Below are 17,588 nucleotides of genomic sequence, written 5' to 3'. Positions count from 1 at the left end.
TTTCTCTCTCTCTCTTGCTCTCTCTTTCTCTCTCTCTCTGCTCTCTCTCTGTCTGTTGACACTGTTTGTGGAAGCCGTTTACAGTAAGCTTCAGGAAATGTGAAAGGGAGGGTGTTTTTAGACTTTCATGTGTTTGCTTGACACAGGGCACAAGCACGTCACCCCCTCTAGGTCCAGTTACTGAGCATGCCCTCCTCCCTCATATCTCTCATGAGCCTGCATATAGCCACTCAGCGATCAATCAATCAAAGTAAATTCCTCCATGAAGTACAGTATGAATGAACAAGCAGTGATGGACTGACTAAAGCAAAGAAAGAACAGCCTTGAAAACTGCAAGCCCACTCACCTTTTTCAGCCAGGCAAAATGTTTGTAAAAATCTAAGTCACACTCCATTCTGCTCAGCCATGGTCGCTTCAGTTTCAGTTCTGAATCAACAGCAGCTAGCCTTACCCTACTATTTGAGGCTTTAAAACAGCTTGAGCTAAGACTCCGAGAGCTCTCTTTCCTTCCTGGGTCTCTTTTGAATGCTCTCTTTTCCTCTCTGTCTTTTCTTCCCTGGCTCCAGCCCTGGCTCTGTCTCCACGGCGTCTGGTCAGGCTTCCGAGCATCTGGTTTGCAGCACGCAGTCAGGCTAGACGGCAAGTTATAATATCAGACTGCAGCCCGACTGCATAGATCAAGCCAGCTGCTCTCTCTCTCTCTCTTTCTCCCTCTTTTTCCCCCCTTTTCTTCCTTTTCACATTCTCCTCCTACTCCTGCTTCTTCTCCACCTCCCCTCTTTCAGTGCCCCTCTCTCGCTCCGTCTATATGTCTCTCTCCTCTCTTTCCTTTCTGCTCTCGGAGATCTCATTAGCCAGTCCTCAGAACCCAGAAGACTCAACTTCTGTGTTTTCCTAAGTGTGGGGCTTTTCTTGAGGGGCAGCGCAGCAGCAGGGAGAAGAGGGAACGATCCACATGACACATGCCCATCACACACACATGGTACTCCACAGGGCTGAGGGGAAGGGGGGGGGATGGAGGGATGGAGGGATGGAAGAGAGGGGAAATTGTTTTCGAGAGCATGAGAGATATAAGAAATGGCATAACATGCCCTCTCGAAGATGGAGGATGAGAAAGAGTGTGAGAAAAGACAGAAGGAGAGAAGGAGAGAGAAGAAAGAAAGAAGTGGGATGAGGAGGGAAAGAGAGAGAGAGAGAGAAGAAAGAGAAAGAGAGAAAGAAGGAGAGAAGTGGGATGAGAAGGAGGGAAAGAGAGAGGAAAGAAAATAAAGAGAGAGAAAAGGTTAATGAAAAGAGAACGAGAAGAAGACAATGAGAGAGGAGAGAAAGAGAGACAGAAAGTTGTGGGATGAAGAGAGAAGGAGAGAAGGAGAGAGAGAGAGAGAGAGAGAGAGAGAGAGAGAGAGAAAGAGAAGAAGAAGAGAGAAAGAAGAAGAGAAGAGGGATGCAGTGAATGATGGGTGCACAGGTAGAGTGTGTGGGGGGGGTGCACAGGTAGAGGGAATAGGGGGGGTGTGGGGGTGCACAGACGGGGGAGGGGAATAGGACCACAGGTAGAGTGTGTGTGGGGGGGGGGCACAGACGGGGGAGGGGAATAGGACCACAGGTAGAGTGTGTGTGTGGGGGGGGCACAGACGGGGGAGGGGAATAGGACCACAGGTAGAGTGTGTGTGGGGGCACAGACGGGGAGGGGAATAGGACCCCCTATATTCCACATCCACTCTGGATCTCATTAGCTCTGAGCTGGAGACTCCCAGACCCTAGAAGTGAGCCTCTTCCTCTTCACAGGGGACAGGAGGCCCCCCTAACACAACCAACCACTAACTCCCCTCCTACAACGGGCAGATATAAAAGCTACATTCTTCACGAAGGAGTTTTAAAAATATACACTTGCCCTCAAAAAGTACACTGTAAAGATAACACTAAGACCACTGGTTTGCAAAACTCTGTCTTCCCCGCCCTCTGGGAATGTTCCTCGGATAAACTGTGGTCATTTGCCAACTCAAACACAGCCCAATGGGGACTGTGGGTGGCGCAGCCATATGTGGACTGTCAATGTATGATAAGTACGTCCGGAGTCATCTGTTGATAAATGGCCTGTCATAAACCATCTGTCATGTTTGCGTGGCCTAACATCGCATTCCTTATTTTACGCACGATCCCATGTCTTGGGTGGAACAGCATGCTGTAGCATGGCACTAAGTGCATGCATGTTTATAAGCAGAAGTCCTTACATAATGCATCAATTAAAACTTGTCTAATAGAGAAAGGCTAAAAGTAATCACAATCACTTCCAGTACGTTTTCATATGCACATAAAAAAAGAATAGGGCAGCATCAAAGATTTCATTTGAGACCATACTTTGGTATTGGCAGTACTGGTGCAGTGCTTTACCATCTGATCCACAGTATACATGCAACAAACCACATCTGAAGGACCATCTGTCAACAGTAAAGGCTAAATCAAGATGTCAGTGTGAAGTGGGCTGGGGTAGGGTGGGCTCTGGGCTGGGTGGAGCTCTAAAAGCATCCCCATGGTTGCATGGTACTCACAGCAAGTCCATGGCCGAGCCACCGCAGCAACGCGCGTGCCGTGTCGGCGGGGATCTGCCTCCTCAGCGCGTCGGCCTCCTCCGGGCTGTACTGCAGCTCCAGCACATCCCGCAGCTCCTCGGCCAGCTGGAGCACTCGCAGACGGGCAGAGAAGGCCATGGAGGCCCCCGGCAGCTCCACCAGAGCATTACTGAACTCCCCCAGAGGAACCAGAGCCCTGGAGCCTGGATGGGGGGGGGAGGGGGGTGAGAGGAGAGGGAGAGACGAGTGGGTCGTTTGTCATTCTTAGCTTTGAAATATTTCCATTACACTGAATTATTGTTCTGATGCAGAGATGGATCTGAAAACTTGTGTTCACCCATAGAGTGAGAAAAATACTTCAGGAAATACAATACTTTATTACTGTTCATGTGACTGTTAATAGAATGGTTAAGCATGACATTAAGTTGACATTAGGAATGATCAAATAGGAAATAACAAAATGAATGCTGTCTTACCAAAAGCCAAATGTGAACTTAGTGTAAAATGAACTTAGTCATGTTAAAACTCTGTAACCAGCTGGCTATTCTGACTCATGCGGTGAACAGTAGTACTTCATATTTCTTCCAGCAGAGGGTGTCCTTCCACTACTTTACAGATCATGAGCTATGCTGAGCCCAAACCTCCCCTGAGTGCATAGTATTAACTAGGCAAAAAAGCAGACAGCTTCCCCTTTAATAGGTTTATTTTCCACTGGCATCCTGTGATGAGGGTAAGCCTCATATAAAGCTACTTTTCCTCTAGACCACCCTTACTGCTGACTTCTTCCATGTGTGTTAAACCATGAAAGCTATTGATCTTAAGAGGGGCATTAAACCCCATTTAAATAAAGTTTGACACCCCACTAACAGTCAGTCGTGTACACAATCCCACTTAAAAAAGACCGGGATCGACTTCATAACGCTTCACAAATAACCAGACTTGTTTGTGATTTTATTCACAAACATAACTTATCTGACAGAAGAACATAATGATCAAGTAAAGGAGACCCAAGACCAAGCCAAACTTCCACCCTCTGCAACTATTTACTATTTTATTTTTTTCTTGCCCACAAATCATATCATTATTACAGTTATCTTCACATTGACAAATGAATTTTGAGCTGTTTAAGTGTCAAGATGACAAGATGACATGGCTGTATATTACGGTTTTATTCATCATTGATTCATTTAAATTGTTGGTGAAATGTAATCCTATACTCTTGTGCACACAATTCATGTCAGATCAGAGGGGATCTTTACTGAAATAAATAAAAAAGCAGTACAAAGCATCCTCTCACACAACAACTAATAATTCACTTCTAATGTTTCATCATTAATATTTCGTTCCACTGACAGTGTATGCTTGGAGGATTTGCCTGAACACAGCGAGTCTTGATGACTGCACAGTGTGTGTGTGTGTGTGTGTGTGTGTGATGACTGCGCAGCAGGCATTTTCTGTGACATTAGCTGTTGCTCACTGGGGCTGTTTGGGTGTATTGGAGCCAGTGCCATCTCTTGAACAGAACATGACAGGTTTGGAGTCGGAGCCCCGAGCTGTTCTTGACTCTCTGGCTGCCTCTCTCTTTTAGCCTCTGTTAGCAAGACACTTGGTCATCGGTGATTCCTGAACTCACAGGACACCCCAGCGCACCCTAACACGGCACAGCCCTCCAAGCGCTCATGTTCAACCGCACTCTTACTCGATTGCCACCTCATACACACAGATTACATAACAGGACAAAGCAACACAGAGCACAAACACCTCTGTAATCACAAGTTTGGGTGATTTTGCTTAAAGATAAAATGCAGTATAGCATAGCATAGCATTACGATAGGCACTTTGCACAGTACTGTAGACTTTTACAGCACACACAGCCCGACAAGTCCATATTTTTGCGCCACACACAACACTATAGACAATCTAATATCAGCAAAACAACAACACCATAACTCAGTGAGTAACGATACATTCGACTCAATGTTTAACCAACTCTGGCAAGTTACACAAACACCAATACACTACCAGAAACCTGGGTTGTGTATAGCAGCAACAAGATCATCAATCCATCTCTCCAATCCTCTGTGGGTACACATATAAACAGAGATATCACTGTTATTGCAGCGGCTTATCTATCGCTGCAAGTGCACCACACACACCCACACCCACACACACAACAGTTGTGTCAGTCCTGGAGAGCGAAAGTGATATTGCGCCTCTGGCCGTGGAGTTTTCCTTCCCCTCGGGGGTTTAATAAAGGCAGAGCAGGGTGAGTAATGCCCCTCTGCCGTCCTGTCAAAGCACTGCACGGGTGGTCATTAGCCCAGCGATATTTATAGCAGGTCTCGCAGCACTCCCCCCAGCAAAGACCCCACTGGGTCATTTGAGATGCCGGTGTGGCTTTGATAAACACTACCATCCCAAATGTATCACCCCTTTAGGAAGCTGCACAGCCCTGTAGCAAGAAGGGTGAAGATGGGGGTCAAGCACATTAAGACAATGAATGTCAGTGGCAGTAGTGAAAGAGTGCCTCCTTTCCACATAGGTGGCTAAAGAGGAGGACAAGTACTGAATCCTGTACACAAGGTTTCTTCAGAAAGATTTGGCATGGAGTCCATCTTCAGCTGTACATGCTTCTAAGGCTTTTACAGCCTTATTTGTTATTAACAACTCACAAAAATATTTAGATCTGTGCTGACAGCAAGCAACTGCTGCTACTTCAGCTTTCGGCCAGCAACATCACAGCAACCCCTCTCTCTGCACTTCTACTAATCACTAGCCACTCTGTCATCACTGCATGCACTCCTACAGGGAAGCACACACATCACACAGACAGGTCAAGCACATTTCCCAATGGATAGGCAAAACCTGGAGAGGTTACCCTTGTGGGCATTTTTATTTATCTACCTTTTACTAAGTTCCCAACCACAGATCACAAGATTCTGAATGAGCGTTAGTCAAACAATGCCATTGATGCTTTATGAGTTTGTGATGAGCTAAAAAGGCATCTTAATTTACTTGCTTACCAGCGATAATGTCATCCATTTGCTCTAGTGCTGCCGCCAACATATGACTAGCATCGGAGGCCATGTCGGCGGGATATTTTGTTGTTCGTTAGCTCTCAAGGTGCTGGAAGATATCCTACAAGAAGAAAAAAAAGCGGGACATGAAGTCAGCAAACGAGACAGGACAGGACTAGGATGATCACGGCCAAGATCCCATCCTCTCTCTTTCTGTCCAATTTAAAGCAAAACAACAACAGCTGGTCTGTTGTGTGCACTGTAAATATTTGCTATGGATGTGGTTTTTGGGTTTAGACTTTCCTATCATTTTGCAAAACTGGCATCCCGCTGCTCTCAGCATTTTGGACCAAGTGTGAGTGGAAATAGAGTCTGAAAGCTGTCGGTCTAGTTGAAGTATTTTTGCTTTCTCGTCCCTTACACTGTGTTTAGCCATTTTTCATATAAAGAACAGCTATGTTGTTCTTAAGACTGAACAACATAACTATTGTGCTCGAGGAAACATGGATGAAACAGCAATGTTCCAACATAAGAGTCTAAACATTTGGAAATAGCAAACGTGTTTCCTTCCTGCTTATGGGTGGCATTTGTGAAGGAAGTGATGGATGGTGACCTTTTCTGTAAAATATAGTATACAAAATACTCACTAGTCTCAGGGCTCAGGGCTCAGGGCTCAGGGCTCAGGGCTCAGGGCTCAGGGCTCCACTTGAGGTCCACGTTGCTTTCACTTCTAATTACCAGTGATTGGGATACAGATGTATACAAATCCTACAATAATTTACACACTCGCCATTCCATAATTTAGTCTTACCAAACTACTGCTCAAACACTTTGCATCATACTACACTACTGTCCCATATTGAAGTGCAACATGTTAGTTAGACATCTTTACCAAGTACTGTATAGTCTAAAAATGAAAAGAACATATACTTATATATTTGGCATTTGTTATATTGGTATTTAAATATAAAGGAACTCTTGTTCTGTTTCAATAAAGCAACAGTACAGTGATCAAACTGAACATGGAGGTATTATTAGTGCAATTATACAATAGCTCCTCCCTCCTCTGCCTTTGATGATATATCTCACTCTGCAGGGACTATTGCTACTAAGCACTCCCACACACCCAGACTACCCCAGCCCCTCCTGTGAGGTAGTATAAATTGACTGACCATTAAAGCTTGTTGTGTGCCACTGCTGTTGTTTTAACAGTACCATGGGGATTCGGCTGTCAGTGAGATAAGCAGGTGGGCATTTCAGAGTTGTAAAGCAACAGGCAGCCTGGGTTGAACAATACTCTGCATACACAGGTCCTAGCGGTTGCCAAAACTAGCAGCGCCTCATCATTCAAATGAGACAGGAGTCTGACATCAGTGCAGAAACAGTGCTCATTTTTTTTTCTTCCGTGCAAATGCACACAGGAAACACAATGTTCTATGGACAGGTTTCTCTTTCTGAAAATATACCTTTAGCTTTTAACAGTCACAATTTAGGTTGAGTATCTATGCAGAACCCCACTTTTCTCTAATAGATGGGTCTGCAAAATCCCACAGGAGTTCTAACTCCACAGCAGCATTTCAAATTACCATCTTCACTATGACCTTAGTGGCCATTTATGGCAGTAAATCACAACAACTTAGTCAACAATCACCAATTAAAAAAAAAAAGAAATATTTTTTGTATAGCCTGCCCCCCACAACTGTCTCTCATACATTAATTTTAAAACTCATTTAAAACTATGGCTTTTAGAAAACCAAAGCTGCACTCACTTTTAAACTGCCTCACGCATTTCACTATCACTTGTTCTCTTGTACTTTGTCTTGACTGTTGTCGACTGGTGTTTTGTCTTGCCTCTCAAACTATGAGGGTGTTGTATGCTTGTTACTTGTTTTGTTTCTTTTATGCATCTGCCTAGGGACAATAGATGAAAATTAGCTATGGTGTTAACTCTGCTTATGGCATATCCAATAGGAATGTTTTATCTATTTTACCAGTAACTGACATTGTAGCATAGTTCATGCGTCTTCTCACCAACACTACCCCCCCTATTTCACTGTGTCACTGTCACAGGGCCATAATCACTCTTGTGACCAAACTCCTGAATCAACTCGTCCCCATGGAATTGTCCTGACAACACTACAGCAATGGTGTCAAGTACAGGATCACACAGAATAACTAGTGACACCTGATATCACTCTAGTGGCTAGCCCACCTCAATCAGTTCGGAACATGAGATAGAAAGTGACAGAGAGACAGACAGAGAGAGAGAGAGAGAGAGAGAGAGAGAGAGAGAGAGAGAGAGAGAGAGAGAGAGAGAGAGAGAGAAAGAAAGGACTGGAAAGGGGTGGACTAGTAAAAATAACATTTCACATAAATTCTTCAAACCTACGCTTGTGTACAAACCATTCAGATAAACTACAACATAATGTGCTCGTCCTACAGTGAGGAGCAGCTATTGTCACACCACATAAACAAACGGCCTCCCCTTTAGAAATCCACTCCCTCTGGCGAGAGGAAAGAAAGGGGGACTGTAATTAGCCAACGTTGCAGTAAACAAAACATTTCTGTGTTCCGAAGGGAAAGCCGGGTGATTTTATAAGAAGGCTTGGGTAGCACAGAGCACAATTAAAAAATACCCAAATGATATGGTGCAAATGATTTCTTCAAACAATGCTTTACTTTCAACTGAATGCCTTTGTGTTGGGGGAACTGATTTGGTATATACACAAGACAAAGCTAATTAAGCCTCCAAAGCATTTGACAAAAACTGTGTTGCTAAATCAGTGCAGTCTGCTGCTGCTAGTTGTTTTGGATGTCTTTGTTTTTTTTGGCTTTACACCTATAAACCAGCCATTAGTACAACATTTATTGCCAATAAATATGACCATAACTTTACACTGGTTTCTCTAGCCACAGGTTTCATAGAATCATGGGACATTCCAATGGTCTACCTGGAAATAAAAGGATGTCAAATGAAGATGCACTGTACTCCAAACTTACATTCTATATTTTAATAACCTGTATTGACTACAGTCTTAACAGTCTAAAAATAAGTCTAAAATACATTCAAGGATACAAGGAAGTTTATTGTCACATGCATATAGTTACTGGATGTAAGAACTGCAGTAAAATTATGTCTGGTGTCAGCCTATTTGTGCATTTATGGGGGGAGGGGGGCACCAACAAGCATAAGAAAGGTGGGGGAGGATTGGGATTTGGGGGCACCAACAAGGAGCACCCAAGAGCAACAGGGGCAAGGAAAAACTCCCTTACTAAGGAAGAAACCTTGGGCAGATCCACGGCTCAAGGGGCTAACCCAACTGCCAGGGGTCTTGGTGTGTGTGTTGGGGGGATGACAAGGGAGATGGGATAGTGTGCTGTGTATGTGGGGAGAGGGCAGTGAATTTACCACCATAAACTCTTGTGTCATATTGGTTATGTAATAAACACAAGATAAAAGCATAATGAAAAACAGTTGAACTATACTGTTCTGCTCTGCATTCATCTTGTTAGATTGCTTATTTCTGGTTTACATTAAAGTATGCGTGAAGCAGAAGCAGAAATTGCAAAACGATACAGTACTAATGATCAAGAGAGCCCTTTTCTTTCTCATCTAAGCATCCAGAACCCAATGTCTGCCTAGCCTCTAATCCATCCTGGCATCTGTGACAGAGGCATCAGAGCTGAGGGGGCCAAGGATGGAGAGGAGGAGGAGGAGGGGAGGGCTGGTACACAAGGCTCAAACAACCAGCTGCACATTAGAAGACAGGCTCTACTTCAGGGGTACAACTTACATTCCAGAGCATCACTGTAGCATGTACAGTAACGTCAACTGTCACCCAGGAAGCCCATGTGTTCATTTGAAAATTCACTATCACTCAAAGCATCAGTAGATGGTAAGTGTTAAAAGCCCTGTCATCACACTCATCAGCAAAGGATTGGATAGGCTTTGATCCTCTAGCAAGAAATGACCTAGCTATCCGATCTGACACGTCAGGTTAGTAATGTCACAAGGGGACATTGATCAAAATGCTAGACTGTCAGAAACTGTTTCCTTCCAGTACCCAGGGGCCAACTCGCCTCTCATTCCCCCCTCCCTCCCGAGCTGGGTATATTGTTCTGATAATTAAGAGTACTAGCAGGAGGCAGAGCTGTGCAATTATTGTGAGTAGCACACTAGTGGGACCATGTTGCCAAAGGGAGCATGCTTGCCATTTTCAAACACATGGCAGGAGAGTAAGCTAGTGAGCAGTGATAGCTTTCCCCTGTGCTGCTGAACTCGGATTTCAACCTCATACATCATTGTTGGAGGAGCACACACGAGAGACGAGAGCAGTGATGCTCATCAGAAAATATGATGCTCATCAAAGAAACACGCAATCTTCAAACAACACATACTGAGCTTCCATGCACAAATTAAAAGCTCTTTGATAAGATAGCACTGCTTTTAACCTCCACTGTGAAAACAAAAGAATCTTCCTAGGGGGCACTTCTCAAAGGGTTACTTTTTGAGGAGATTGATGAGGTGATAACTCTGGGCTTCTTAATTGTAATTTGCTGCCATTATTGAAATCCTCAGAGCGGGCTGGGATGATTCATGTTGGCTAGGGCATCAAACTCCAGCATGCACTATGGATTTGCATATCACTGACAGGCAAGGGGGTAGAGTAGGAAGGCATTCTACTGGAAATGGTCCTGTGGTGTTCTTAATGACAGTTTTAGCATCAGCATTGTTTGCCGCATCGTTCTCATCCACTGACAGTCAAACCCAATCCCTGCAGTCCTCCTGCCTCTCTCATGCTCTTTGCACTCTCTAATTTCCTTTTGCACATCCTATTCTTCACCCCCTGCCCAACAGCAATTCCCCACTCTCCTTCTCTTCCTTAAATTACTTTATTACAGGGTATGATTCTTATCTCTGAATGCTCATTCTGTGTTTCCCTAAGCAGTGTGTAGAAGGTGAACTGTTCTGTTTACAAGACATTTCAGGCCAATCACAACTGGAAATGTCAACAATAACCAGCACACATTGGCATTTATAATTTCAGTGAGGCATAGAGTTGTGGCAGGAAAGACCAAATATGGTACTCATACCTGCAGAACAGTTCAACTATAGTCAAAACTTACAAACTCCAACCTATGTAAAAAAACGTACGGACTGCATATTAAAAAAAATGGAAAAGTACAAAGAAGTGTTTAGATGTAAGGCTTCTTTTGTCGTCGTGTTTGATTCCTTGTGCAGGAAAACCAATGGAAATAGAAACTAGACAAATGTTATTTGCAACGAGGCACGTGGCATTCTGACAGAAACAGGCAACGTCTTTGAATGAATATGCCACAAACTAATCCGAAGAAACTCCGGACTGGTAAATGGGTTAGGTTACTGCAAATTATAATATAATGACAAAAGAATACTTACTTATTTGACTTGGTTCGCTTTAAAATCGATAGCCTTGCTCGCTCTCTCCCCAGATCCTAATGTCTGCTGGTCTAGCTTTGACTTTTCATTGCCGTTGCTTTTCAGTGCGCCTTTTTTGAACGCTGTTGCGGTCACCTGTCACATAGTAGAAAGCAGGGGACACATTTCTGTCAAATTGACTTTGATCCTTTTGAGGCAGAAACTTGTCAAAAATACGGAACATTTTTCGTTTTGTTCTGTGACTAATTTGTACTGAGGTGGAGAAGTTAACCCCTACGTGACGATTTTTCTGAGGCTCTGGCTCAACCTCTCAAAATCATTTTGCAACACTGGTGTCAGCAACAATTCATCTACGTCTCTGGGATATCAGATAGTGCAAAATGAATGCTCATCGACACGTTGGGAACCTTCACATAACATAGCCCATCTCTCATCTCAAAGTTTACGCCTGAAAAGTTTGAAGAGGTAACAGGTGCTCTGTCGCCGCTCTGCGGTTGGCTGCGATGTGTGCAAGTGACAGCATGCTTTGAGTAGTCTAAACCTCTAGCCTCAAATGGATTAGTTCATGATACTCTCTGAACATTCATATGCAAACGTCGGAAAGGTCTGTTTGGTTTGTTTGTTGGTAGCCTATGTCTGTTTGTGTATTTGTTTGTTTGTTTGTTTATTTGTTTATGTTCATACAGTAGGCAAGCATAGCCTCATGCCTTTTCGTAAAAAAGGAAAACGCAACTATTTAATTATGTAAAGAAAAATTAAATAGCTATCCAAATAAGCCTTCAACTCCATGATGTGCTATGTAGCCTCATGATTGATCAGTTCTGTTAAAAGTTCAGAGATTGATAACTGATTCAATGGAGGATGAATTCTTTTATCATGCTCACTTCCTCCTCCTCTTTTTTTGAAGATTTGTTTATCTGGAATAACTTTTAGCAATTATTTATTTCTGTCCACTGATGTATTGCTCTGCCTGTATGCTGTAGGCTATTACCTATAAACCATACCATAATCGAAATAATGGCTGTGTTGATTTTTTTTATTTTGTCATATCTTGGCTACTTACAGGTAATTGATTTTTTGTTGATTTTGTCATAGATAGATAGATAGATATATAGATAGATAGATACTTTATTGATCCTCAAGGGGAAATTCAATGGTCTCGGTAGCATACAGACATAAAAAGTATAAACATATAACTAAACTCCACTGTACAATAAGACAGTAGAAGATAAGACAGATAAGAAAACTAACAAAACTAAAAACTAAATACACTATATAAGTTAAATTAAGAAAGACCAATGTGCTTGAGGGTGATCAAGCATAAGACGCTTGTAGTGACAGGGCCAGGACTGGTGATGTGCTAAAGGGAGTGAGTGTCATGGTGAAGGTGCAAACAGTAGTCCAGCCATAGTCCTTAGTTATGTGTGCCTGGCAAGGTGCTCAAGAGAGTGAGTGTCATGGTGAAGGTGCAAAAAGTAGTCCAACAGTGCAAGAGTAAGGTCTAGAGACCAGCATAAATAATATAGACAAATAGGGGAGTAAAGTGTAATGTAAACAAGGTAAAATAAAAAAAAACTATTTCAGTGCAAGAACAGGTTGAGGTAATAGGGTTATAGCCATTCATTTATTCAGTATTGTATCAGAATCAGAATCATATCTTGGCTACTTACAGGTAATTGATTAGATGTTTCAAGCAGTAGGCTGTATAGTAATAAAAAAATAAAGTTATCTGCCAAGTTTTGTAAATGTATGTTTTCAAATATCTGTTTGCAGAAACCATACCCCTCCCTTCACTTTTTTGGAGGATTGTTGTGACCCCATTGTCCACTATGGGGCGCTAGAGCTTCATGCACAGTCATGACGTTTTTAAAGAGCAGAATGATAATTTCCATAATGCATGAAATGTTTGCAGTAATTGGAATACATTTATCATTGCATATGTTTATTCCACCATAATCTATGTCGGCCAACTCCTCCATGCATTTATCTATTGTGTGTGTGTGTGTGTGTGTGTGTGAGAGAGAGAGAGAGAGAGAGAGAGAGAGAGAGAGATGCAGGGTGGGTGTGGAAGGTTGCACTGATCTGTTCTGCATGTGTGAGGGTGTGTGTGTGTGGAGGCGGGGGGGATTTGTGTGTGTGTGTGTGTGTGTGTGTGAGAGAGAGAGAGATGCAGGGTGGGTGCGGGGGAGGTTGCACTGATCTGTTCTGTGTGTGTGAGGGTGTGTGTGTGCAAGCATGTGGAGTGGGAGTGAGGGGTTGCGCTGTTTGTGTTGGTGTTGATGTGTGTGTGTGTGTGTGTGTGTGTGTGTGTGTGTGTGTGTGTGTGTGTGTGTGTGTGTGTGCGCGCGCGCTCGTGTATGTGTATGGTGTATGTGAGGCTGTGTGCAGCACCTCTAGTTTCTATTGCTATTCTCCATTGTGATAGTGCCTGTGGGTACCGTCAGTGTCAGAGAGCTGTAGTATCAGAGAGAAACCTCACAGAGTCATCCATTAGATCAAGAGCACGGATATGTGTGTGTGTGTGTGTGTGCGCTGCGTGTGTGTGTGTGTGTGTGTGTGTGTGTGCCTGCCTTTTGTGTGTGTGTGTGTGTGTGTGTTTGTATGTATGGCTGCATGCATAGATGAACATGAGAGTATATACACAAAGCCTATGATCATCCCCAGAAAAAAAATCTGTTGAAACAGTCAAAATGGTTAGTTCTAAAAAAGAGATAGAGAGGAAAACTGCCCAATAAAAGATGAGGTGGAGCAGCGTGACAATGATGTATTCCCTGGCTGCAGCCCTCGTCTGGAACATTATGGTGAGCGTTTTCAGTGAGGTCTCCATTTGCCTCTGTCAGGCTCTCGCTGGGCTCACTCCCATGGCTTATTCCATTCATATTCTGCAGTCTATTTGAAAGATCTGTTCCAAATGCACTGTTCCAGCTGTCCAAGACAGCGTTACAGAATACAAGGTATAAGTATAGTATGTATATATACTCTTTTGATCCCGTGAGGGAAATTTGGTCTCTGCATTTATCCCAATCCGTGAATTAGTGAAACACACTCAGCACACAGTGAACACACAGTGAAGTGAAGCACACACTAATCCCGGCGCAGTGAGCTGCCTGCAACAACAGCGGCGCTCGGAGAGCAGTGAGGGGTTAGGTGCCTTGCTCAAGGGCACTTCAGCCGTGTCTACTGGTCAGTAAAAGCGCTAACTCTGTGTCCTCTATGTTAGTGTGCTGTTGATGTCTTTGCTCTGTATCCATGTCCCATGTTGTATTTTCTTTGTCTTTTAAATAATTGCTGCCATCTTGACCAGGACTCCCTGGCAGAAGAGACATTGTGTCTCAATGGGACCTTCCTGGTAAAATAAAGGTTTAAATAAAAAAAATAATTAAAAAACAGTAGGCCACGGCTGCCCTACTGTAGGTCAGATCATTACAAGGAAAAAACAACAGTCTGCATACCAAATTGACTAATCCTTTCTGATACAAATAATCTAATTAAGTAAGTCTAAGTAAGTAAGTAAGTAAATAAGTATTTTATTTATATCTTAATATATATTAATATCATGCCATATTTTGATATGTACAATAGATACTGTTGACATGTAGCAGGTGGGTTTAATAGAGATCAAACATGTTTTTCACTGCATTACTGTCTATTGTAATTCCATTGCAAAACCGCTGGATGGAATTTCATTTAATGCTTACAATCTCTTTGTCAAACAGAAAAATACATTGGGAAATAGTCACTGATGTGGCAATAAATATAATTATGCTAGTGCAGTACATCTCAGTCTACCAGATGAGCACTCTCTTCTTTCACTTTTATTTACTAATTACTATTATTAACTAATTTACTATTTACTCTCTTCTTTCACTTTATTTATTGTGCTTAGTCACAATGCTCAGCTCTTGATCTTGTGAAATTGACTTTTTTTACAGCAAAGTTCTTGTTTCTGAGTTGGGAGATTGATTGGTTAGATACTGAGAACCCTGTAAACCTTGACTGCTGGGGTCTACACACAGATTATCCTAAAGTGCTGTTTTGCACCCTGTTTTCGATTGGCCTGGTACCAGGGGTGTTTTTCTTTCCTTGGCTCTAAACGATCACACAGGGAATTGGATGAGAAGTAATTATTTTAGAACAACAAAGGCTTAAAAAGGCTCTACTGTTTGAAACAAGATTGTTATGAGCAAATTGTATTCACTTTATTGCAGTAACATCATGACTCGCAGAAATGTAGTCAGAGTGTGTGTGTGTGTGTGTGTGTGTGTGTGTGTGTGTGTGTGTGTGTGTGTGTGTGTGTGTGGTCAGAGTGCTTGAAATTATGATGCATAAAAAAGTACATCTAGTGAACCCACCTGAATCAGAGAGTTAAAATTGCCGCAATATCATAACAGAGCATAACAACAGCAAGAACAGTCAGACCTCATGATACATCTGTACTCAATCAGTGCTTTGTCATTCACAGTTCCGTTTCAATTGTTTGCTTGAGTTGTTGACAGTCTGAACTGATGATCACTAGCAGAGCGCAAACAGTGACGCCAAAGAGTCAGAGGACAGCAGCAGACAAGTATCTCTTCCCTGTTGAGCGAAGTACCTGCCATTCAGAAGTGAAGAGCCTCTTGAAATTAGAAAGGAGTGTCTCGATAAAAGGGAAATCTGTCTATTTTATTCATTCCCTGTGCCTATCATATCTTTAGTCATTTCATTATGAAACGTGTAGTGAATTACAGACAGGGTCAGACCACTGCAATGATAAATCAGCCTGCATCTCATCACAGCAGTAGAATACAGTAGGTATGCTGCAGCTCAAGGGCACCCTGGTGCACAGTTCAAAAATGTCAGCTTGGCCTTTGGAATTATGCAACAGGGGTGGCAAAACCAAGCAGCGTTGTTGCACGTCAAGAGTTTTGGGTCATGAATAAATGTTGCATGAGATGTTGCATGCAACAAACATGATCCAGCAGCACAGTTGAGATAGTTGCTGGTGAGAAGCGGAGTGGTAGACAACTTCTGAAGTGCAGAATGGTGCACAAAGAAATCAGTAAATCTACACAAAGAAATCAGTAAATCTACTCAAGCAGAGAGGAGGGATGAGCATGCATGCACTCACTGACAATACACAAGTGCTGGGTGGACAGACAAACGATGGAATCTCATCTCATTAACAGCCATGGCCTTGATGGTGATCATGTGTGTCACTGTTACAGAATATCAGCACCCAAAAACAGTGGGCTCAGGCAGGAAAACAGCTCATATGGTGTCTGTTGGTCCGTCTGTCTCTTTCTCTCTCTCTCTCTCTCTCTCTCTCTCTCTCTCTCTCATTCCTCCATCCTCCTGTTTTATGCTCAATCCTTTAAAGGGATGGCGTTACATCTCCATTCACACTGTCATGTTCATCTGGGTACAGGGAAGTCCCATAAGTCCCTCGATCTCTTGCTTTTGATCCTTTTTATTGGGTCAGATTAATATTTTGCAGCAATCCTGCAAAACCTACAGCAGAGAGAGAGCTCAGTGGCATATTTATATCTTTCAGTACCCACCCTACACACACACACACACACACACACACACACACACACAAACACACACACACACACACACACACACACACACACACACACACACACACACCCTGCCCGGACTCTCTCTCTCTCTCTCTCTCTCTCTCTCTGTCTCTTTCTCTGTTCTTTGGCAGAGCTCGGACCTGGCAGCATCGGTGCCAGGCTCACATGGGCTTTTGATAATGTGCATCCTGTGCAATGGCCAGGCCGCCAACTGCCGCAGTACCTGGACCAGCCCCACTCCAAACACGTACAAAGAGGCTCTGCTGAGCATGGGCACTGGCGTAAACAGAGCTCAACACACACACACTTTGGTGTCTGTTTACCTCTTCAGCTCGTCAATTGCTTGGACTATACCAGACATATTTAATTGAAATAAAATAACAACATGTTTTTTTCCGTATCTTGACATATTCTTAAAGGAAGGAGTACTTTTGTTGGGGATTACATGCATCTTTGTGAGCACCGAAGGAGAAGACGTTAAGGGTACTTCCAGTAATAATAAATCTTAATTAGTGGGCATTTAGCGGATATTCCTATTCCTTTAGCTGTTGAGTCTCTGTGCTATGTCTGGCTTAGAGGCTTAAGCAGATGAACGATCATATTAACATGGCCAGGAACATCTGCTGGTGTGCTGGCTTTAAAGCGTTATGATAAACAGCCCTGGGACTATCTACCTTAAGTGAGCCTGATGATGGGAATCCATGACTATCTTGGAAAGACATGCAAAACAATCAATAACAAAAAAATAGCTAAAATTTGCTTCACTTTATTGCTGCGTTGTAGACACCACATGAAATTGCTGAGGCTAGATAACACATTGATCATAATGTTTTTGCACTACTTTCAGCTACAATAGATTTGTGAAATATTTTTTCATCTGTATAGTTACTGCAGAGGGAGAAAAATAGATGTTATCTTTCAACGGTACCATAGCAGTAATGACAGTAATGATCTATCAACAAAAGAAAGCTTACTGTTCATGTTTGACTATGACTTATGGACACTTAAATATATGTGT

At 42.9% G+C, this 17,588-nt stretch overlaps 1 protein-coding gene across 1 annotated transcript in view; it reads right to left on the bottom strand.

The window, feature by feature from the left end:
* The window catches only part of ppfibp2a (PPFIA binding protein 2a), a 35,757-nt gene extending 24,332 nt beyond the window's left edge, over window positions 1–11,425 (bottom strand). Inside the window, exons 1-3 of the mRNA XM_048262844.1 lie at window positions 11,010–11,425; window positions 5,597–5,711; window positions 2,553–2,776 (exon numbers count right to left, since the gene is read on the bottom strand). Of these exons, the coding sequence (XP_048118801.1) occupies window positions 2,553–2,776; window positions 5,597–5,660 (288 nt within the window). The 5' untranslated portion in view covers window positions 5,661–5,711; window positions 11,010–11,425. The remainder of the gene's footprint in view (window positions 1–2,552; window positions 2,777–5,596; window positions 5,712–11,009) is intronic.
* Between the last annotated feature and the right edge of the window lie 6,163 nt (window positions 11,426–17,588).

This window comes from Alosa alosa, chromosome 14 (genome assembly GCF_017589495.1).
Source record: "Alosa alosa isolate M-15738 ecotype Scorff River chromosome 14, AALO_Geno_1.1, whole genome shotgun sequence".
Classification (NCBI taxonomy): Eukaryota; Metazoa; Chordata; class Actinopteri; order Clupeiformes; family Clupeidae; genus Alosa; species Alosa alosa.
This window is presented reverse-complemented; position numbering and strand designations above follow the sequence as displayed.